General features: G+C 41.9%; 1 protein-coding gene across 7 annotated transcripts in view; it reads left to right on the top strand.

Annotated features, from left to right (window-relative positions):
- Nucleotides 1–3,540: 3,540 nt before the first annotated feature.
- LOC106506763 (short transmembrane mitochondrial protein 1) overlaps nucleotides 3,541–24,361 on the top strand; it is a 74,330-nt gene continuing 53,509 nt past the window's right edge. For all 7 annotated transcript variants that reach the window (XR_014833728.1, XR_014833727.1, XR_014833730.1 and 4 more), the window contains exon 1: nucleotides 3,541–3,588. Coding sequence is in view for 1 of the 7 variants with exons in the window: in XM_085005394.1 (XP_084861520.1) it covers nucleotides 3,574–3,588 (15 nt within the window). In the remaining 6 variants the exon portion in view is untranslated. The remainder of the gene's footprint in view (nucleotides 3,589–24,361) is intronic.

The following is a 24,361-nucleotide window of genomic DNA, read 5'->3' as shown; positions in this document are numbered from 1 at the left end:
ACGGATTTGACCTTTTCACTGCTGTGGCTTGTGTTTAGTCCCTGGCCTGGAAACTTCCACATGCTGCAAGTGCAGCCAAAAAGAGCCAAAAAACAAACAAACAAAAACCTCTTTCAACAAACGGTGCTGCAGTAATGGTCATCATGGAAATAAGAAGGCTGCTCTGAATTATGCAACTAGAAGAGGAAATCCTGAGTTGGAGATTAAGAACTTCAATTTCACCAGACATTGTAATATTTTTCTTAGCGGTTGCCCAGTTTTCTCCTACTCATAGGGTGAGAGTTCCTGCTTGTCTACACCATCATTTTTTTGAAAAATTTTTGTTTTACAACAAAATTTAAGACACAGAGATTTCCCATATACTCCCTACCCCTACTCATGCATAGCTTCCACCGTTATCCACATCACTCACCAGAATGTTACATTTTTACCAGGGATGATCCTACACTGACACATCATAATCACCTAAAATCCATGGCTTTTATCTTTTTTTTTTTTTTTTTTTTTTGCCTTTTTAGGGCTGTACCTGCGACACGTGGAAGTTCCAAGCTAGGGGTCACATCAGAGCTGTAGCCTCTGGCCTACACCATAGCCACAGAAACATGGGATCTGAGCCGTGTCTACAACCTACACCACAGCTCATAGCAACACCAGATCCTTAACACATTGAGCAAGGCCAGGGATCGAACGCACATCCTCATGGATAATAGTTTCGTTCCACTGAGCCAGGACGGGAACGCCCATGGTTTTTATCTTAGGGTTCACTCTTGGTGTTGTACATTCTATGGATTTGGACAAATGTATAATGACATGTATCCATCATTGTGACATCATACAGAGTATTTTCACTGCTCTAGAATCTTTTGCACTTTGCCTATACCTATTCATTCATTGTTGTTGTTATTGCACCTGTGGCCAGAAGTTCCCTGGCCCAGAGATTGAACCTGTGCTATAGCAGCAACCAAACTGCTGCAATGTCAATGCTGGATCCTTAACCGTCTGAACCACAAGGGAATTCCTAGTCTAATGGTCTTTGATTAAAGTTTTGATCTCTTGGAGGTTTAGACCAGAGAAAAGGGTGAAACCAGGAGGAAACTCATAGCTTGTGAAAATATCGGAACAGCTGAGAGACAGGACATCTGGCTGAGGTCAAAGAGTTGACAGGATAGAAGGTAGGATTTTGGAGAATAATACTTCCCCGGTGGAGCAGGTTCAGGAGATGACAAAGTGTGAGTTATGAACAGGATGGTGGATCGCTGAAGTGGTGTGAGGATTAAAGTCACTGGAGGTAAGGATTCTTTGAAAATGCAGGTGTTCGTGGCCTTTGAAGTTACCCATGAATATGATGGCTTGGGGAGGAAAGGAAGGCTGTTAGATGCCAAACCTTTAATGAATGAGGGGGCTGCCTAGGAAGTCAATAGGGTAAGGCCTTGTGAAGGGGTAGAGCAAAGACATGAATTTTAAATGAGGGTTGTTGTTTTGTTTTGTTGTGTTTTACTATGAGAACATTTAAGTAATATTCTGAAAGGAGCGAGAGTCCTGCCTTTCTTTTTCATGCTTGTGGTTATTTGGGGGTGTGGAGAGAGAGAGAAAGAGAGCCTTTGAAAAGGCCTTAGGAGAAAAGCCAGGCTTTGTCTGTAAGGAGATAAGATTTTATACAAGGAATTTCAATAAATACTGTGTTCATTTTCTGGGCACTAAGACTAGAGTTGTGAACCGAATAAGTGGAGTCCTCACCCTCATGTAGCTTAGTGTCTGGTGTCTTGTAACTCAAAGCCTGATTTACAGACCACTAGTAGAGTATCCCTTGGAGTTTAGTAGAAATACCCAGCTCTAATATGCTGCATTAGAATCTGCAGTTAAAGAAGATCCCAGGTAATCTGAATGCACATTAAGTCTGAGAAGCCCTGTTGAAGATTTGACTGACTCAAGTTTTAACATGGACATGTTGGAAAACAGAGTGTGTTACCGCCAGGCACAGGCATCTCCTCCTTGGCAGTCACTTTAGTTCAAAGAGACCCTGTCCCTTCTAGTTAGAATTGATTAGAAAGCAGCTGACACCAATCATCATTCCTTTCTTGGTATTTGAAAATGGTAATGAAAGAGCGATCCAGTCTTTCTATTGGATGGACCATTTAATGACTAAATTTAAGTAGCTTACAGTGGCCTTATTCTGGAAAGTGGAAAAAAACTAAGGCAAAGAGAGGGAGCAAAGAGGCAGATGGATGGAGAAGGGCAGAAATGGAAGGAAAATGCTACTTAAACTCTTCATAGCTTTCCTATTCCTTCTTGTCTACTTTATAATATGTTCTCATTTGGTTTAAGCTAATAGGATTTTGTTTTTATTCAGAACCAGAGTTCCACTTAATATGGAAAATAAGGGTGAATTCAAAGGCTGAGAGCATGGAGTTCCCTCAGTGGAGCAGCAGATACGAATCAGACTAGGAACCATGGGGTTGCAGGTTCAATCCCTGGCCTCTCTCAGTGGGTTAAGGATCTGACGTTGCTGTGAGCTGTGGTGTGGGTCGTGGCTGGCCGCGGCTCTGATCTGGCATTGCTGTGGCTGTGGTGTAGGCCAGCAGCAACGCTCCGATTGGACCCCTAGCCTGGGTACCCTCATATGCCGCGGGTGCGGCCCTAAAGGGACAAAAAACAAAACAAACCAAAAGACTCAAAGGCTGAGAGCAAAGAGAAAAGGGAGGTCTTGCTTTGTAAGTGTGCGGGATTGTAGAGGGATTTGAAGACCAGGAGCAGAAGGTGGCCCACAGTGTGAGGGGGTAGCTGTGAGTGGAGAGAGGACAGGAAGAGGTCTTCAGAGCTCGCGGTGCACACCAGACACACGACAAGCATTTATTGATCCCTTACATTGTCCTGATCCCCCAGCAATTCAGGAAGGGAGCTGGTGCTAGCGCCACTTTAAAGTGAAGAAAGATTAACTTGTTTATGGCTCCCAGAAAGTGCAAGGCACTTCGTGAATTGGACCCAGCTGGGCCAGACTCCAAAAGCCTCCATCTTACAACTTCACCTCTATCACAGATGCTCAACGCAGGTTACACAGCCTATCCGTGGAGCTTTTGAAAAACACAACCCTGCGCGTGGGGCCCGGGTGAAGTGCGTCGCAAAAGCTCCACAGGGGATTCTGCTTTGTAAAAGGGGATGGGAACCACTCCCTCTGATCGTCTTTTAGGTCAACGAGTCCTAGGACTTGTGCATCAGAATTGTTATAATAATTCCCATTCCTGGGCCCCGACCCAGGTTTACAGAAGCACGATTTGGGGACTGGACCCCAGAATCTGAAATTCAAAGCTTCAAGCCAGCCTTCGCACTGAAGACTTGCTCCCACACGGTCCCGCGCGTCTCTAGCCAGCCGCCAGCTCAAGAGGTGATCCTGAGGCGCTCCGCCAGGGGGCGCAGCGAGCCGCTTCCGGGTGAGGCGAGGCGCGAGGCGCCGGAGGGGCGGAGCAGGGCGTGAACCGGAAGTTAACCGCGGGCCCCGCCTGTCGCGCGGTGGGAGGCAGCCTGGGACCGGCCCACGGAGTTGCAGCCGCCCATCGCTCCCTCCTTGCGGACATCATGCTCCAGTTCCTGGTGAGTGGAGCTGTCGAATAGCGCGCTGGCGGCTTGGCCCAGGGCCTTGGGGCTCCAGACTTTGCTGTGCCGGCCTGGGCCCGGGGGCCTCGGCGAGAGTCCCGCCGACCCCTCAGCCCCCGAGCCCGCTCGTCGCCTGTCAGGGTGGATTGTGGGGTTTTGTTTCTGCTTTGCCCAAATCTTTTTGCCGGTATTTTTTCTGCCGCCATTCAAGTCTCTAAAACTTTTGAGGTGTCAGAGCATGCGTTTTCAAAGCCCCGCTTAGTGTGGTCCTCATGTTAAGGTTCCCGGGGTCCTTAGTGACTTTTCTGCCCTCGCTCTTCCTGGACACGTACCCTCTTCCCGATTTAGAGCCCTGCTAGTTGGCATCGTAGAGAACCTAGGAGGGCCAGGAAGGCCGGGAATAAACTCAGAATTAGTAAACCATCAGAGTTAGAGGCTTAGGGAGTCCTCGTCAGATCTTTTATAGCTTCCAGACCGAGGATGGCTGGTTGCTGGCATGAGTCAGACCCTGGTGTACAAGTAATTTTTCCAAAATGTCCATTCTGGGGGAAGTGAGTGTTACCATGAGTAAACAAATTGTTTCTCAAGGCTCTTTATTTCGGTTAAAAACGAATTTTCTGGCAAAGCCCAGTGTGTTTCAAAGATTGCCTGGTTGAAGGCTTCAGAAGTACTTGACAATCAAATTTCCAAGTGAAAGTCTTTCTTCCAGGTTTTTTTGCCTTCAAAACCTAATGCTTAAACGCTGATTCTGATAAGAGGCAGGTATTCTTATTCCACTTCCAAGTGGCCAGTGGAAATAGAGTGCTCTTGGAATGAGATACTTTCCCAAATGTTATACTTTCTATCAAAGGGATTAAAAAAGAAAAAGTGCCCCTCTGCCCTTTTTGAGATAGTAATTGATTTTTCATTCTTAGGCCCAAAGAAAGTATCCTTAACATAAAGTTCATAACCAAGACATGGCTACAACTCTGCTTCTGGAAGTTTCTGAGTGTCCTCACTGGGTATCAGCGTAGGAGTCAATAGAAATAATTACTGCCGTATAGTTGTAGGAAACACTCAGGTTAAAAACAATATCAGCCTCAAAGTGCAAGATGATATAATGGAGTGCCCTACAGCTGTAGCTCATTGATAATTGGGAGGGCATGGATTCATTTACCCTTCGTAGGTGCTTTTGAAGAGCAAGCTTATTTAGTTTTGGAGTAAACTTTTGCTTTGTATAAATATGGATGTCATTGATTTGCGAATTCAGAATTCTTAGCATCTAAGGAGAGTTGCTGAAGCTTTAATCAGAGTTATTCATTAAATTCCTAGCTCTTAAGTAACACAGAAGTTCTCCCACCTCCTCACTGCTATTCGTTGAAAGAAGTGATAGCATCTGTGCCTGGATTCTACCTCTGTCAGATGATTCAGTAGCTCAGTGAACTTGGGCAAGTCTTTCTGTTTGCTTTCAGCCATAGATCTAGCTTTTAACCTGTGCCCCGACATCATGTCCTAATGCTTAAGAGATCAGACTCAGTGGTGAATCTGACTAGGAACCATGAGGTTGTGGCTTCGATCTCTGGCCTCACTCAGTGGGTTAAGGATCCCATGCTGCCATGAGATCAGACTCAAAAATCAGACTCCTGGGTTTGAACCATCTTTTTTTGTTTTGGGTCTTTTTAGGGCTGCGGTACATGGAGGTTCCCAGGCTAGGGGTCGAATTGGAGCTGTAGCTTCCAGTCTACACCATAGCCACAGCAGTGCGGATCCGAGCCAGTCTGTGACCTACTCCACAGCTCACGGAAACACCGGATCCTTAACCCACTGAGCAAGGCCAGGGATTGAACCCTCGTCCTCATGGATACTAGTTGGGTTCATTAACCACTGATCCACTGACGGAAAGTCCTGAACCATCATTTTTAAGCAGTGGGAACTTGGGCAAGTTATTTAAATTCTCTGTGCTTCAGTTTCCACATCCGAAAATGGGAGCCTACTTCATGGTTTTATTGTGAGGATTAAAAATGAGATAATACATTAAAGAACTTAAAACAGTGACAATAAGTTTTTAGGTATTTTTCACTTTCTCTTTTGCAAGATAATTAGTTGAACTCTGATTTAGTTTCTTCTTAGGAATGGGGACTAGTTTTCCTCAGAAGGAACGTAATGGGATAGTCACAAGTTACATGTCTCGGAGGGTGCACTGTCACCACCCGTTGGGAACCCTCCAGGGTGTTTCCTACAGTTGTCATTTCTTGGAACACTCTTTGAAAACACTGCACCTGGTAGTGCTGCTTATATATTCTCTTCATTGTTCATCTCTCCTTGGATTAAAATACTTGCCCATTATCCCTATATCGAAACTTATTCCTGTGGTCCTAATGCCTCTTTCCCCTTTCCTTTTATTGCAGTGACTTCCTTAGTTGCAGCATGGTTTAGCCACAGATGTTGTAAGGACACATGTGCAGCTTTTAAAGGGAAACCAGCTATGATGGGCACTGCTTGGGGCTTGTGTAACTGTTTGTTGTACTGTTCCTGAGCTAATGGCATTGCTTTTCTTACCTCTCAGCGTAGCAGCGCTTGGTCCTCTTAATCACCTCCTCTTTAGTCCCTTCTCCCTTGGCTCTTGGATCCTGCATCTAAGTACTTTCCAACATTCTTTCATATTATAACACATGTAGACTTATTTTTATGGAAGAACCTGTGTAGAGTGCAAGTGCCCAGCCCTAGGTGCTGGCTGCTCCAAAGCTCAGGGGAGCAGTATCTTGGTGCACCAGTTGGGAAGTGGCCCTATCTCATCACTCCAGTTTGTACGGGCTGCATATCCCTTCATTTGGTTTCTGGGTGTTTCTCAAGACTCAGTCCTTGACTCTCTGCTCTTCTCTCTAGCTCCCTTAGGGGGTGTGTTCCCTGGCATGCTGCCACCTTCACCTCTTTGCTGACAGCTTTCAAAACTGCAGTGAGTCCTTTCTCTGCTTGCAGTTCTCTGTCATCAGCTGCCTACCGAACGTCTCCTGTCTTCTGTCTGTCTTAGACCCAACACGGAGGGACCCATTACCTCTTCTTTCTCTACCCTGCACCATACACCTAGCTTCTTTCTTTCTCGGCCCTGGCTTTCTCAAATTTGAAATGTTGACATAATCTTTGATTTATTTCTCTCCTTCATGCGCCACATCATTTACCTGCTATGTGTCTGGCACATATATTTACCTGCTGTGTATTTTTGGGCAAGTTACTTAACTGGTCTTTGCCTCATTTCTTTATTATTATTATTAAGATATAGTTGATTTACAGTGTTTCTTCAAGTTCTGTTTACAGCGAAGTGACCCAATCACACACGTTTCCCTGTGCTGTGCACAATAGAGCCCCATTGCCCATCCATTCCAAATATACCAGTTTGTATCCAAAAAAACCCCCCAAATGCCCATCCATCCTACTCCCCCCCCGCCCCGGAACCCCAAGTCTGCTCTCCTTGGCTATGATCTATTTCGGTTTTTTTAGATATAATCATCTCTTCCATATTTTAGATTCCACAAATAAGTGATATCCTATGGTATTTGTCTTTCTCTTTCTGACTTAGTATGAGAATCTCTAGTTCCACCCATGCTGCAGATAGCATTAGTTTGTCTTTTTTTATGGCTGAGTAATTTTCCATTGTATGTATCCATGTACCACATCTTCTTAATCCATTCATCTGTTATTGGCTATTTAGGTTGTTTCCATGTCTTGGCTGTTGTGAATAATGCTGTGATGAACATGCGGGTGCATGTATCTTTTTCAGTGAAAGTTTTGTCTGGATATGTACGCAGCACTGGGATTGCTGAATCATACAGGAGTTCTATATTTAGTTTTCTGAGGTGCCTTCAGACTGTTTTCCATTGTGGTTGTACGAATTTACATTCCCACCAGCAGTGAAGGAGGGTACCTTTTCCCCACACCCTCACCAGCATTTGTTATTTGTAGACTTCTTAATGGTGGCCATTCTGACTGGTGTGAGGTGGTACCTCATTGTAGTTTTGATTTGCATTTCTCTAAAAATTAATGGCGTTGAGCATTTTTTTCATATGCCTGTCAGCCATCCCCACCATTCTTATCTTTTACAGGCTACACATCCCTACTTCTTCCACCCATTCTTTATGATTCCAGGTTCATGCCTATCACCCTTGTAAGAATATTCTAGTTTTTGAATTTTTTTTTAAACATAGCATGCTCATTGTAGTCTGATGAGCTGTGGAATAGCAAGGTTGTTGCCTCTAGTTAGTATGTTTTCCTTGACACCCTTGTTTCTCTTGCCTCTTGCAGCTGCCATAGTAATCATTCAGGTTAATTGCTTTGTTCACGCTTAGAAACTGTCAGTGGTCCCTGTGTCCTTCCACATCAGATTGTAACCACTTTTACTTGATTTTCAAGCTTTGGTGATCTGGCCTCATTTTCCTTTCCCACTGCCTGTCAGCATATATCCTCTGTTTTATATTATTTATTTATTTATTTAGTCTTTTTAGAGCTGTACCCACGGCATACGGAGGTTCCCTGCTAGGGGTCTAATCGGAGCTGTAGCCGCCGGCCTACGCCACAGCCAGAGCAACACCTGATCCGAGCTGTGTCTGTGACCTACTCCACAGCTCATGGCAACGTCGGATCCTTAACCCACTGAGTGAGGCCAGGGATTGAACCTGCAACCTCATGGTTCTTAGTCGGATTTGTTTCCGCTGCACTAGGATGGGAACTCCTCCATAATCTTGCCTTCATACCTTCCCGCATGGTTTCCCCTTTATCCTCCTTTTTGCCTTCCCAGCTACTCTTTTTTTTTTTAAGAGAGTCTTTTCCCATTATACACTTGTAAAAATATTTCCCCATATTATCTTCTGGTATTTCTAGGGTTGTATACTTTACATTTAGATCTTTAATCCATATGGATTTCTTCGTTATTATATATGTTTTTTCTAAATGTATGGCCAATTATGACAGAACAATTTGTTTTTTTATTTTTATTTTTTTGTCTTTTTGCCTTTTCTAGGGCCGCTTCCCACGGCATATGGAGGTTCCCAGGCTAGGGGTTGAATCGAAGCTGTAGCCATCGGCCTACACCAGAGCTGCAGCAACGCGGGATCCAAGCCATGTCTGCAACCTACACCACAGCTCAGGGCAACGCCGGATCCTTAACCCACTGACCAAGGGCAGGGATCGAACCCGCAACCTCATGGTTCCTAGTCGGATTCGCTAACCACTGTGCCACAACGGGAATTCCAGAACAATTTGTTGAAGTCATTGTTTTACTCACTGATTTTTGAGGTTATTTTTTCATCTAATACGCTTTTGTATGTTTACAAATCTATTTTTCAGCTGTCTCCCCTTGACCATTGACCTGTTTGTCTAATTCTGCACCAACCATACTGCTTTAGTGACTACAACTTTGAAATGAGTTTTGATACCTGGGAAAACCCCAGCTACTCTTTTTTTTTTTTTGTATTTTTAGGGCCAAATCTGCAGCATATGTAGGTTCCCAGACTGGGGGTCAAATCAAAGCTGTAGCTGCTAGCCTATGCCACAGTAATGCAGGATCCGAGCCTTGTCTGCAGCCTACACCACAGCTCATGGCAGTGCTGGATCATTAATTCACTGAGCAAGGCCAGGGATCAAACCTGCATCCTCTTGGTTCCTAGTCAGAGTCATTTCTGCTGAGCCACAAGGGGAACTCCACCCCAGCTACTCTTAATGGCCCAACTTCCATCCTTCTCCACCTTCCTGATGACTGTAAGCTTCCATCTCCCATTTATTTAGGTTGTACATGTCTTTAATCAGTATTTAAAAATTTTTTTAATTAATAGTCTTGCTCCATGTTTTTCTGGGTACTTTTTAGTTTTGTCTAGTATTTTCTCTTCCATTTTTATTGTATTTAGTTTTACCTAGTATTTCTAGGAACTTTTAGTTTTTTTGTTAGTGCGACATCTTTTTAATTTTTTTAATTGTTTCTAAATTTTTATTTATTTTTTAGGCCACACCTGGGGCATGCAAAAGTTCCCAGGCCAGGGATCAAACCCAAACCACAGCAGTGACAACACTGGATCCTTAACCCACTGAGCCACAAGAGAACTCCTCCCCCATTTTTTTTTTTTTTTTGGACATCCTTTAAAGAATTACATTGTATAACACACTGATTCTATTCTTCATTCAGTTTTAGAGAGGATTTTAGGAGAAGAGAAATCTATGAATTTATTACCTTAATCTTTCCAAATGAACTTCTTAAGATTTGTTTGGGTTCAGTGGGTTAAGGACCCAATGTTGTCTCTGTGATGATGCAGGTCGGATCCGTGGCCTTGCTCAGTGAAAGCATTGCTGTAAGGTCACAGATGCAGCTCAAATCTGTGTCTGTGACGTAGGCCACAGCTGCAGCTCTGCTTTGACCTGAGAACTTCCATATGCTGCAGGTGCTGCCATAAAAAGGAAAAAAAAAATGAACCATTTAATCCTTTTGGTAATAAAACAGGTAAAAATGTTTGAAACTACTTATGAGTTTGGTCTCTGTTGTTTTACAATTATTATTTTACAAATAAAAACTTGAAAATTGAAAAAAAAAAAAAAAGAATTACATTGTGGAAGTTCCTTTATGGCTCAATGGGTTAAAGATCTGGCATTGTCACTGCTGTGGCTTGGGTTGCTGCTGTGACATGGGTTTGATCCCTGGCCTGGGAACTTCCACATGTCTCGGGTGCTGCCCCCAAAAAATTAAAAAATCAAAAAAATAAAATAAAATTACATTGTAAATGAGCAAAGGGCTTGTTTGTTGGCTGTGCAGAAAGCCAAACTTTGACAGCAGGTGTTTGCTGCAAAGTAAGGACTTTATTGCAGGGTGCCAAGCAAAGGAGGGGGGAGACAAGCCTCAGCTCCACTCTGACTTGGTCTTTGAGTTTGGGTTTTTTATTTTATTTTATTTTTATTTATTTATTTTTTTTGTCTTGTTGCTATTTCTTTGGGCTGCTCCCACGGCATATGGAGGTTCCCAGGCTAGGGGTCCAATCGGAGCTGTAGCCATTGGCCTACACCAGAGCCACAGCAACGCAGGATCCGAGCCGCGTCTGCAGCCTACACCACAGCTCACGGCAACGCCGGATCATTAACCCACTGAGCAAGGCCAGGGATCGAACCCACAACCTCATGGTTCCTAGTCGAATTCGTTAACCACTGCGCCATGGCGGGAACTCCTGAGTTTGGGTTTTTTAAAGGGGAGTGACAAAGAAGCTGGCGTTAATCATTGTCTTGTGACATTGCTTCATCATAGTTTTGGAGTCAGGATGTCTCTGGTTTACAAGTCTTTGGCCATCATGGCTCAGGAGTCTGTTAACTCATCCCAGAGAAATAAACTGGTTTTGTACATTAGCGATACTATGAACAACAGCAATTTTGGTACATTACCAATGCTATTACAGCAATTTTAGTCATCTGATTAAAATGGTTGACTAGTGTTTAGTTAGCACAGGACCGAGGTCAGAGGCAACAAGAAAGGGAATAAAATTTTGGATAGATATGTTGGTTAATCATAAACTTGACGGGAAAGCTCCTTTTTGGAGGACTCAGTTTCAATATTTTCAAATTAGTTGTTGCAGATGTATAGAAATGCTAATAATTTTGTATCTAGCGTTCTTGCCTATCTTTTAGCTCCAGTAGATTGTAGATTTGCTTGTGAGTCAGAAAAGACAATACCATGAAGACATTCATATCTCCACCGAAGACAAAGATGACAGTTTGTGTTCTTTTCCAATTTTTCTTTCCCTCTCTCTCTTGCTCTCACTTTCAAGCTAGGACTTGCAGTGGAAGTAGAGTGGATGTTCTAGTTTTGTTTTGAGTGGAAATGCTTCTCAGGTCTTAGTATGATGTTTGTGTTTCTGATGTTTTCTAACAGTTTAAGGAAAGGCTCGCTCTTAGGAGTTTTTATTGTAATTGGCTGTTGAATTTTATCATGCCTTTCCCTCATCTGGTGATCATATGACTTGTCTTCTTTAATATGTTAATGTGAACGAATTAGATTTCTGCACAAAGCACTTAAACTGTATGGCCCAATCAGACCATCATGTGCTGATCAAAATGAACAAAAGCTCATTGCATCTTGGTTTTTTTTTTTTTTTTTTTTTTTGTCTTTTTGCCTTTTCTAGGGCCGCTTCCCACGGCATATGGAGGTTCCCGGGCTAGGGGTCGAATCGGAGCTGTAGCTGCCGGCCTACACCACAGCCACAGCAATGCGGGATCCAAGCCTTGTCTGCGACCTACACCACAGCTCACAGCAATGCTGGTCCTTAACCCACTGAGCAAGGGCAGGGATCGAACCCACAACCTCATGGTTCCTAGTTGCATTTGTTAACCACTGTGCCATGACAGGAACTCCATCTTGATGTGTTTTATTTTATCTTGTCTTTCTAGGAGAGATTATAAACTTTATGGGAATAAGCAACATACTTTATATTTATACTTAGATTTCCTAAGCAGATGGCACTTAGCCAATACTTTGGGATTGATTTCATTTATTTAGTTAGCTATTCCTCTTTTCCTGATTACTACGTCAGATATTCATAAGATACCTTGAATGTTTGAATCAGCCTCTTTGAGAATAGGCAAACCAGTTCTACCTGAGGCCATACTCTCCAGAGTATTACTGGCTAATTTCTATTAATGTCCCTATTTAAATTATTGATTCAGTTGAAGGATTATAGCTTTTTTGTTTCTTCATTCTCTAAGGAAAATTACTGAATGTAAAACTTACCTTACATCTTAAATGCGCTTTTCTGTGGTGGTAGTAGAAGGGATATAGGTTGTATCTTCAGCAGATTTTTGGCTTAATGTACAGACTTTTATTATTACCCAAAGCGGTTGTTACACATGTTTGATAATCTTCTCCACACCAAGTCTTGACTAAGGCACAAAAAAAGGTCAATTTTTTTTCCTGCTTCCTTAGAATGGAGAGATCTGACAATTCCTGTATCTGAGACTAAAATGGAGAAGTAAAAATTCAATTTATCTTGTCAGTGTACTGTAATACGTATTTTCGGTTTTCTTGACAGTGTGTAGCTTTTCTCATCTGAGACTGTGGAGCATTTAGGTGTCCTTTTGAATGGTAGTTGTAGCTATATTTTCTAAATAAGATTATTTTTAGATTTCCTAAACCCTTGTTGGTAAATATAAGATGGTTCGGATTCTTTTGCGTAGCTTGGATTTGGGTGTGTACTTTTTGAACATCTGATATGATGAGTCATATTTCAGACTTTGGTAATACTCACTCTGGTTTGTTGCCAGTAACCATCCCCAGATAAAAATTATAGTTTTATTTCCTGATGTATACATGTAACAACTTTTTGACTGGGGCGGGAGTTGAACAGCAAATGAGTCAGGTTGCTCTGGAGTTGTCTTCTTTTTAAGACTTAGTGCTTCCTTGGGTTAATAGGTACAGTGTTGTAACCAAGCCAGTCATGTCTATACATACAAAAGAATTGACTGGCACCATTTTCCAGGGACCTCTCATTTATAAAAAGCAAACTGTTTATTTGAGGATCCACCCTGACATCATTTCCATTCTTTTTGAACATTTGTGCAATCCGGAAATCTTAAAGTTGTCCTTAATTTCCTCAGTTTTACCCCATTTAGCTGACATTCTACCAAATCTTTCTGGTTTTTTTAACTAGTTTTGAGGTAGAGTTCACATATCATGCAGTTCGCCCATTTAAAGTGTAGAATTTAGTGATTTTTTTTTAATGTGTTCACAGAGTTGTGCAAGCATCATCACTATCTGATTTTTATATCTATTATTTCATTGTTCCCCCAAAGAAGCTACATGTCATTAGCATTCATTTCCCATTCCCCTCATATCCAGCCCTGGATAGCCACTCATTTATTTTGTGTCTCTCTGGATCTGCCTATTTTGGGCATTTCCTTTAAGCAGAATCCTACAGTATGTGGTCTTTTCTGACTGCCTTTCACTTAGCATGTTTTCTAGTTTCATCCGTGTTGTGTCATGGATCAGTACTTCATTCCTCTCTATGGCCAATTAATATTACATTGTATGAATATACCACATATTGTTGGTCTGTTCACCAGTTCATAGACATTGGGTTATTTCCACCTTTTGGCTTTTATGAGTAATCCTGCTGTGAACATTCACGTACACATTTTTGCGTAGATACACATTTGGGTTTTCTTGGTTGTACACCCTAAAATGGGATTGCTGCATCAGAGGGTAACTCTATATTTAGCTTTTTGAGGATTTGTAAGACTTCTAAAGTGGCTGCACCATTCTTCATTCCCACCAGCATCGTGTGAAGGCTCCAGTTTTTCCATATCCTTGGCCAGCACTTGCTCATCTTTTCACGATTCAAGTCATCCCAGTGGATGGGCACCTCATTGTGGCCTTGATTTGCATTTCCTCAGTGACCAATGATGTTGAGCATCTTTTCATGTTTGTTGGCCATTTATTTGTGTATCTTATGTGGAGAAATGTCTGTTCAAATCCTTTGCCCATTTTTATTTTATTATTTAATTTAAAAATATTTGTTTATTTATTTACTTATTTTTATGGCCATACCAGCAGCATGTGGAAGTTCCTGGGCTAGGGACTGAATCCAGGGCACAGGTACAACCTGTGTGGCAACTTGAGCAACACCAGGTCTGTTCACCCACTGTGCAGGCTAGGGCTTGAATCTGTGCCTCTGCAGCATCCAGAGCTCTGCAGTTGGATTCTTAGCCCACTGTGTCACAGTGGGAACTCCCTTGCCCCTTTGTTTGTTTTGCTTTTTAAGACCTCATGTGCCTCATATGGGAGGTTCCCAGAATAGTGATCTAACCTGAGCTGCAGCTGCCGGCCTACACCATAGCCACAGCAATGGAGGATCCGAGCCATGTCTTCGACCTTCACCACAGCTCACGGCAACGCTGGATCCTTAACCCACTGAACAAGGCCAGGGATTGAACCCGCAACCTCATGGATACTAGTTGGGTTCATTACCACTGAGCCACAATGGGAACTCCCTCCTTGCCTGTATTTATTTATTTATTTATTCTGTCTTTTTGCCATTTCTTGGGCCTCTGCTGCAGCATATGGAGGTTCCCAGGCTAGGGGTCGAATCGGAGCTGTAGCCACCAGCCTATGCCATAGCCACCGCAACGCCAGATCTGAGCCATGTCTGTAACCTTCACCACAGCTCACGGCAACGCTGGATCCTTAACCCACTGAGCAGGGCCAGGGATCGAACCCGCAACCTCATGGTTCCTAGTCGGATTCGTTAACCACTGACCCATGATGGGAACTCCCCTCCTTGCCTGTTTTTAAATTGAGCTGTTTGTCTTTTTGTTATTTGGTCATAAGAATTCTTTATGTATCCTGGGTACAAGTCCACTATTAGATAAATGATTTGCACACATAGTTATTTCATCCTGTAAATTGTCTTTTCACTTTCTTGTTGGTATTCTTTGAAACACAAACATTTTATTTTTAATTTTTTTTAACATGACAATACTTTAATGTTTTCTCTTTTTTAATTTTTTGAAGTAAAGTATAGTTGATTTACAATGTTGTGCCAATTTTTCCTGTCGGGCAAAGTGACCCAGTCATAAATATATACATTCCCTTTCTTATTTATCTTCCATCATGGTCCATCCAAGAGACTGGATATACCCTGGAAACACCAACATTTTAAATTTTGATAAAATCAAATCTTTTTTTTTTTTGGTCTCTTGTGCTTTTGGTGTCATATTTCAGAAAGTGTTGCCTACCCCAAGATCATGAAGATTTACTCCTGTATTTTCTCCTAAGAGATCTGTAGTTCTAGCTTACATTTAGGTCTTTGATCCCTTTTGAGTTGTTTTGTTTGTGATCTGAGGTGGGGGGGTGTCTGACTTCATTCTTTTGCATGTGGCATCCAGTTGTCTCAGAATCACTTTTTTTTCTTTTGTCTTACGGCTCCCCCATGGCATATGGAGGTTCCCAGGCTAGGGTTCGAATTGGAGTTGTAGCTGCTGGCCTATGCCACAGCAAGGCCGGATCCGAGCCGTATCTGTGACCCACACCACAGCTCATGGCAACGCCAGATCCTTAACCCACTGAGCAAGGCTAGGGATTGAACCTTATATCCTCATTGATGCTAGTCAGATTCGTTTCTGCTGAGCCACAAAGGGAACGCCTCAGCATCATTTCTTGAAAAAAACATTCCTTCCCCATTCAATGTCTTCGCACCCTTGCTGAAAAGGGCATGGCCATAAATATAAAAGGTTTATTCTGGGACCTCGTATTCTATTCCATTGATCTTCATTGATTTTTAAGAAGAAAAACAATCCATTCACATTTGCTTGCAATGCCCTGTGCCTTCTCTAATCTGTGTTTATTCAGCCTGTGGGTACAGCTTTCAGGTGAGTTCTTGCAAAACAGTGTTTTCATTATTTTGCTGCTGGTAAAGAGCAGTCAGTGGCTCCCTACCATTTTCCTTGTGAACTAAATTCTTTTGCTTTTTTTTTGAGGTCCATCCTCTAGCCCTACCAGCTCTCCACACTTCTTTCCATTTTTTAGTTCAAGTCATCTTTTCTAATCAAGCCTCTTTTGTTCAGGTCGTCACATTGTCCTTCCTGTCTTGTACCTTGATTCTTTACAGCCACTGCCCTTCCCAATTTAAATTTTGACACTTCCTCAGCATCCTTAGAGCCTTTAACAACAAGTTGAGGTGCATTGATCTCTTTCAGGTATGGTTTCTTAAAAGAATCACTTCTCTATCATTCATTTTGTTACTTAATACATGACCCAGTTTTGGTTTTTCATGCGTCTGTTACATTCAAAGTCCTGTATTAGGTGCTGCTTTCTGTTGGTTTTATAACTGTGTTATTTCATGTAGTTTTTCTTCCTATGCATAATGTAATTTCTTTAAGATGGAGACCATTTTATAATCCTTTAATCAAAACCTTTGGAGGCCAGACGTAGTTGGGAGGATTTTTTTCAGATTTCTTTTCACCCACTTATCCTCTACGTCACTTTGCTTGTGTCACTCCCTCAGTCCCCAGACTTCTGGTGTCTTACCTTTTATTGTCCCTGGTGTGTTTGTGAGAAGAAGCTGCATATTCCTAAAGTCTCAAAATGATTGCAGAAGGGATGCAATAGTAATGTCTTTAGTGTTGACCTTGGGAAGAAGGCCTTTCCCTTCTTCTGCACTGTCTTCCCTGCGGGACTGCTGTGGGGAACATGTGACGTGGAGGCGGACCATGTGATAGCAGCAGCCCTCGGGGTTGCCTCCTGGTGAGGCTTCCAGGTCCTGGCCTGCAGAGGAGCTTCAGACTCCTTCAAGGCCTTTTGTACTCTGGGTCCAGTCTAACTTCTCAGACTAATGAGTCACTGTTCCTCGGATTTCGGTGTTATTTTTTTTAGATTCTTAGTGTCTTTTTTTCTGTTTAAATTTTCCTGTTGAGTATCCCATGAACAGCATATAAATGCTTTTCTGACACCATGCATTTTCCTCAGCACGTCTTAATGTGCACCATTTCTCTCATGTTGTGTATTTAATTTTATGATACCTCACTGGTAGACCTGGCAGTATTCTGAAACTGGAATTGGATATGACTTGTCTAGAGGCCTGTGGTTTTTGTTTCATTTCGTGTTTTAAAATAATTGCTTTTTTTAAATTTTTTTCATGTGCCCTGATGCCTGGTGAAATTGTCAAAATATGTCATATTTATTTTGAGACACACATGTTAAGAGCCAGGAATCCTAGAATGTTGGAGTTGGAAGGAACATTGTTAGTATAATGTTTTATAAAGCAGGAAACTGAAATTGGCTAAGGGCCAATGAGGTTAAAGGTCTTGCCTAAACGTACACGGCTAGATAGTGGTAGAAACAGAACTTTGTTTTTTTTTTAAATTTTATTTGGTCTTATTTTTTTTTTTAATTGCTCAAATGAATTTATCACATCTGTAGTTGTATAATGATCATAACAATCTGATTTCACAGGATTTCCATCCCACAGCCCAAGCACATCTCCCCACCCCCCAAACTGTCTCCTCCTGAGACTGTAAGTTTTTCAATGTCTGGGAGTCAGCATCTGTTCTGTAAATATGGTCATTGTGTCCTTTTGTCAGATTCCGCATGTCAGTGAAAGCATTGGATGTTGGTGTCTCATTGTATGGCTGACTTCACTTAGCATGATAATTTCTAGGTCCATCCATGTTGCTAAAAATGCTGGTATTTTGTTCATTTTAATGGCTGAGTAATATTCCATTGTGTATATGTACAACATCTTTTTTTTTTTTTTTTGCTTTTTTGGCTTTTTTGCATTTTCTAGAGCCACTCCTGTGGCATATGGAGGTTAACAGGCTAGGGGTCTAATTGGAGCTGTAGCCACTGGCCTACACCACAGCTACAGCAACAAGGGATCTGAGCCGCGTCTGCGAGCTACACCACACCTCACAGCAAGACCGGATCCTTAACCCACTGAGCAAGGCCAGGGATCGAACCCGCAACCTCATGGTTCCTAGTCAGATTTGTTAACCACTGCGCCATGACGGGAACTCCATGTACTACATCGTCTTGATCCACTCCTCTGTTGATGGACATTGAGGTTGTTTCCATGTCTTGGCTATTGTGAATAGTGCTGCAACGAACATTGGAGTACATGTGTCTTTTTGAGTCGTGGTTTTCTCTGGATAGATGCCCAGGAGTGGGATTGCTGGATCCAATGGTAGTTCTATGTTTAGTTTTCTGAGGCATCTCCATACTGCTTTCCACAGTGGTTGCACCAATTTACAATCCCACCAACAGTGTACTAGGGTTTCTTATTCTCCACACCCTCTCCAGCACTTATTGTTTGTAGACTTTTGGATGATGGCCATTCTGGCTGGTGTAAGGTGGTACCTCATCATGGTTTTGATTTGCATCTCTCTAATAATGAGTGATGTTGAACATCTTTTCATGTGTTTCTTGGCCATCTGTATGTCTTCTTTGGAGAACTGTCTGTTTAGATCTGCCCATTTGTCGATGGGGTTGTTTGTTTTTTTGGTATGGAGCTGCAGAAATTGTTTTTAAATTTTGGAGATTAATCCCTTGTCAGTTGATTCACTTGCAAAGGTTTTCTCCCATTCTATGGGTTGTCTTTTCGTTTTGTTTAGAGTTTCCTTTGCTGTGCAGAAACTTTTCAGTTTGATTAGGTCCCATTTGTTTATTTTTGTTTTTATTGTCATTGCTCTAAGAGGTGGATCTGAGATGTTGCTGTGGTTTATGTCAGAGAGTGTTTGGCCTATGTTTTCCTCTAAGTTTTATAGTGCCTGGTCTTTTATGTAGGTCTTTAATCCATTTGGAGTTTATTTTTGTGTATGGTGTTAGGGAGTGTTCTAATTTCATTCTTTTCCATGTGGCTGTCCAGTTTTCCCAGCACCACTTATTGAACAAGCTGTCCTTTCTCCATTGTATATCCTTGCCTCCTTTGTCATAGATTAGTTGGCTGTAGGTGCATGGATTTAATTCTGGGCTTTCTATCCTGTTCCACTGATCTATATTTCTGTCTTTGTGCCAGTACCATGTGGTTTTGATGATTGTTGCTTTGTAGTATAGTCTGAAGTCCGGGAGCCTGATTCCTCCAGCTCCATTTTTCTTTTTCAGGATGTCTTTGGCTATTCTGGGTTTTTGTGCTTCGAAACAAACTAAAATATTTTGTTCGAGTTCTGTGAAAAATGTCCTTGGTAATTTGATAGGGATTGCATTGACTCTGTAGATTGCTTTAGGTAGTGTAGTAATTTTGATAATATTAACTCTTCCAATCCACGAGCATGGTGTGTCTTTCCATCTATTTGTGTCATCTTTGATTTCTTTCATCAGTGGCTTATAGTTTTTAGAATACAGGTCTTTTGTCTCTTTAGGTAGGTTTACTCCTAGGAATTTTATTCTTTTGGATGTGATGGTGAGCGGGATGGCTTCCCTAATTTCTTTTTCTGCTCTTTCATTGTTGGTGTATAGAAATGCTGTTGATTTCTGTGTATTGATTTTGTATCCTGTGACTTTGCCAAATTCGTGGATGAGCTCTAACAGTTTTCTTGTAGAGTCTTTAGGATTCTTTAGGTATAGAAACATGTCATCTGTAGATAGTGATAGTTTTACTTCTTCATTTCCAGTTTGGATTCCTTTTATTTCTTTTACTTCTCTGATTGCCATGGCTAGTACTTCCAGAACTATGTTGAAGAGTAGTGGCAAGAGCAGACATCCTTGTCTTGTTCCTGATCTCAGCAGGAATTCTTTCAGCTTTTCACCATTGAGAATGATGTTCGCTGTGGGTTTGTTGTATATGGAGTTTATCATGTTGAGGTAGGTTCCCGTTATGCCCACCTTCTGAAGGGTTTTTATCAGAAATGGGTGTTGGATTTTGTCAAAGGCTTTTTCTGCATCTATTGAGAGGATCATATGGTTTTTATTCTTCAGTTTGTTAATGTGGTGTATCACACTGATGGATTTGCGGATATTGAAGAACCCTTGCATCCCTGGGATGAATCCCACTTGATCGTGATGTACAGTCCTTTTAATGTATTGTTGGATGCGGTTTGCTGGAATTTTGTTGAGAATTTTTGCATCGATGTTCATCAGTGAAATTGGCCTATAGTTTTCTTTTTTGGTGGTGTCTTTGTCTGGTTTTGGTATCAGGGTGATGGTGGCCTCATAGAATGAGTTTGGGAGTATCCCTTCCTCTGCAATTTTTTGAAATAGTTTCAGAAGGAGAGGTTTTAGCTCTTCTCTAAATGTTTGATGGAATTCACCTGTGAAGCCATCTGGTCCTGGACTTTTGTTTGTTGGAAGTTTTTGTTTTTGTTTTTGTTTTTTTTTTTTGGTCTTTTTGCTATTTCTTTGGGCTGCTCCCATGGCATATGGAGGTTCCCAGGCTAGGGGTCGAATTGGAGCTGTAGCCCCCAGCCTACACCAGAGCCACAGCAATGCAGGATCCAAGCCGCGTCTGCAACCTACACTACAACTCACGGCAATGCCGGATCGTTAACCCGCTGAGCAAGGGCAGGGACCGAACCCTCAACCTCATGGTTCCTAGTCAGATTCGTTAACCACTGCGCCATGACGGGAACTCCTGTTGGAAGTTTTTTAATCACAGTTTCAATTTCAGTTCTTGTGATGGGTCCATTCATCTTTTCTATTTCATCTTGGTTTAGTCTTGGAAAATTGTACTTTTCTAAGAATTTGTCCATTTCTTCTAGGTTTTCCATTTTATTGGCATATAGTTGCATATAGTAGTCTCTTATGGTCCTTTGTATTTCTGTGATGTCCGTTGTTACTTCTCCTTTTTCATTTCTAATTTTATTGATTTGAGTCCTCTCTCTTTTTTTCTTGGTAAGTCTGGCTAGGGGTTCATCAATTTTGTTGATCTTTTCAAAGAACCAGCTTTTCATTTCATTGATCTTTTCTATGGTTTTCTTTGTTTCTATTTCATTGATTTCTGCTCTGACCTTTATGATTTCTTTCCTTCTACTAACTTTGGGTCTTGTCTGTTCTTCTCTCTTGAGCTGCTTTAGATGTAAAGTTAGGTTGTTTATTTGAACTTTTTCTTGTTTCCTGAGGTGGGCTTGTATTGCTATAAACTTTCCTCTTAGAACGGCTTTTGCTGCATCCCATAGGTTTTGGAGTGTCATATCTTTGTTGTCATTTGCTGCCAGGTATTTTTTAATTTCCTCTTTGATTTCTTCAGTGATCCATTGGTTGTTTAGTAGCATGTTGTTTAGTCTCCACGTGTTTGTGTTTTTTGCAGTTTTTTTCTTGTTGTTGATTTCCAGTCGTATAGCATTGTGGTCGGAAAAGATGCTTGATATGATTTCAGTTTTCTTAAAGTTACTGAGGTTGGATTTGTAGCCCAGGATATGATCAGTCTTAGAGAATGTACCATGTGCACTTGAGAAGAATGTGTATTCTGTTTCTTTTGGATGAAATGTCCTATAAGTATCTATTAAGTCCATCTGGTTTAATGTATCATTCAGGGCCTGTGTTTTCTTATTGATTTACTGTCTGGTTGATCTGTCCATTGCTGTAAGTGGGGTGTTAAAGTCCCCCACTATGATTGTGTTATTGTCTATTTCTCCTTTTAAGGTTGTTAGCAGTTGCCTTATATATTGTGGTGAACCTGTGTTGGGTGCATAGATATTTAGAATTGTTATATCATCTTCTTGGATTGATCCTTTGATCATTATGTAATGTCCTTCTTTGTCCCTGAGAATATTCTTCATTTTAAAGTCTATTTTGACTAATATGAGTATTGCTACTCCAGCTTTCTTTTGATCCCTGTTTGCATGAAATATTTTCTTCCACCCTTTCACTTTCAATTTGTATATGTCCCTAGAAGTGAAGTGGGTCTCTTGAAGACAGCATATATATGGGTCTTGTTTTCGTATCCATTCAGCCAGTCTCTGTCTTTTGGTTGGGGCATATAGTCCATTCACATTTAAGGTAATTATTGATATGTATGTTCTCATTGCCATTTTATTAATTACTTTGGATTTGTTTTTGCTACTCTTTTTCCTTTCCTTATTCTCTTGTTCTTTTCTGCCTATAGAAGTTCCTTTAGTATTTGTTGTAAGGCTGGTTTAGTGTTGTTGAATTCTCTCAATTTTTGCTTATCTGTGAAGGTTTTGATTTCTCCTTCAAATCTGAATGAGAGCCTTGCTGGGTAGAGTAATCTTGGTTGGAGGTTTTTCCCTTTTATCACGTTAAGTATATCATGCCACTCCCTTCTGGCCTGCAGAGTTTCTGTTGAAAAATCTGTCGATAACCTTATCAGGGTTCCCTTGTATGTTATTTGTTTCTTTTCCCTAGCTGCTTTCAGGATTTTCTCTTTGTCTTTAATTTTGGTCAGTTTGACGAATATGTGTCTTGGGGTGTTCCTCCTTGGGTTTATTTTATATGGTACTCGTTGTGCTTCCTGGATTTGAGTGAGTGATTCCTTCCCCATGTTAGGGACATTTTCGGCTATTATCTCTTGGAATATTTTTTCTGTCTCCTCTCTCTCTTCTTCTTCTGGCACCCTTATAATACGGATGTTGGTGCATTTAACGTTGTCCCAGAGTTTTCTGAGACTCTCTTCATTTATTTTCAGTCTTTTTTCTCTTTTCTGTTCTGCATCTGTAATTTCTACTAATCTGTCCTCCACCTCACTTATTCATTCTTCTGCCCCCTGTATTCTGCTGTTGGCTGCTTCTAGTGAATTTTTTATTTCAGTTATTGTATTTTGCATCTCTTCTTGTTTCAGTTTTATATCTTGTATCTCTTTGGTCAGTGTTTCCTGTAAGTTATCCATCTTTGCCTCCAGTTTATTTCCAATGTCTTCAATCATCTTCAGCATCAACAGTCTAAAGTCTTTTTCCTGGAGGCTAAGAATCTCCTCCTCACTTAGTTGTTTTTCTGGGGTTTTTCTTTTCTTCCTCATCTGAGTTATAGGTCTCTGTCTTTTTATTTTTGTAGGTTTTTGGTGTGGTGACCTTTTCACAGATAATAGAGCTGTAGCCTCTCTTACTTCTGATTTTTGCCCCCATGTGGCTAAAGTCAGTATGGGGGCTTGTTGTAGGCTTCCTGATGGGCGGGGCTGATGCCTGCCCACTGGTGGGTGGAGCCGATTCTAATCCCTCTGGTGGGTGGGGCTTTGTCTCTGGATGGGATCAGAGGCGGCTGAGTACCTGAGGGGTCTTTAGGTAGCCTGTTTACTGAGGGGCAGGGCTGTGATCCCACCTGGGTTGTTGTTTGCCCTGGGGCTTCTCAGCAGCTGACTGTCTGGTGGGGCCAGATTTTCCCAAAATGGCCACCCCCAGAGAAAGGCTACTGAATATTCCCGAGAGCTTTGCTTTCAATGTCCTTCCCTCACAACAAGCCACATTCACCCCTGTTTTCCCAGGATGTCCTCCAAGAACTGCAGTCAGGTTTGACCCAGATTCCTATGGAGACCTCGCTCTGCCCTGGGACCCAGTGCTTGTGAAAGTCCGTGTGTGCCTTTTAAGAATGGGGTTTCCGTTTCCCCTAGTCCTGTGGAGTTCCTGCGCACAAGCCCCACTGGCCTTCAGTGCCAGATGCTCTGGGGCTCTTTCTCCCCGTGTCAGATCCCCACACAAGAGAGTTTGATGTGGGGCTCAGAACTCTGACTCCTGTAGGTGACTCTCTGTGACCCAGTTAGTTTCCAGTCTGTGGGGCTTCCCACCCAGGAGGTATGGGGTTGTTTATATCACAGAATCACCCCTCCTACCTCTTGATGTGTCCTCCTCTTTTTCTTCTGGAGTAGGATATCTTTATTAAGGTTTCCAGTCCATCTGGGTGAAGAGTGCTCAGTCTTTAGTTGTGAATTTTATTGTTTTTAGAGAGAAGTTGAGCTCCAGTCCTTCTATTCTGCCATCTTCTTCACAGGCCTAAATTTTATTTGGTCTTAGAGCTAACACTCTCCGATGATTTTTTTCCCCCTCTTCTTTTTTTTCTTTTTTTTTTTTTTTTTTTTTTTCCTTTTTAATGGCTGCACCTGTGGTATGTGGAAGTTTCCAGGCTAGGGGTCAAGTCAGAGCTGCAGCTGCCAGCTTGTGCCACAGCTACAGCAACACCAGACCCGAGCTGCATCTGTGACTTACGCTGCAGCTAGCAGCAACATCGGATCCTTAACCCATTGAGCAAGGCAAGGAATTGAACCTGCATCCTCATGGATTCCATGTCGGGTTCTTAACCTGCTGAGCTAAAATGTAGCTTCTTTCCTCCTCTTCTTTTTTTTTTTTTTTTTGTCTTTTGTCTTTTGTCTTTTTAGGGCCACACCTGCAGCATATGGAG

This window comes from Sus scrofa, chromosome 18, assembly GCF_054392235.1.
Source record: "Sus scrofa isolate SSC_HxYL_T2T_F1_AM1 chromosome 18, Sscrofa_HxYL_maternal_Yorkshire_Landrace_v2.0, whole genome shotgun sequence".
NCBI lineage: Eukaryota > Metazoa > Chordata > Mammalia > Artiodactyla > Suidae > Sus > Sus scrofa.
This window is presented reverse-complemented; position numbering and strand designations above follow the sequence as displayed.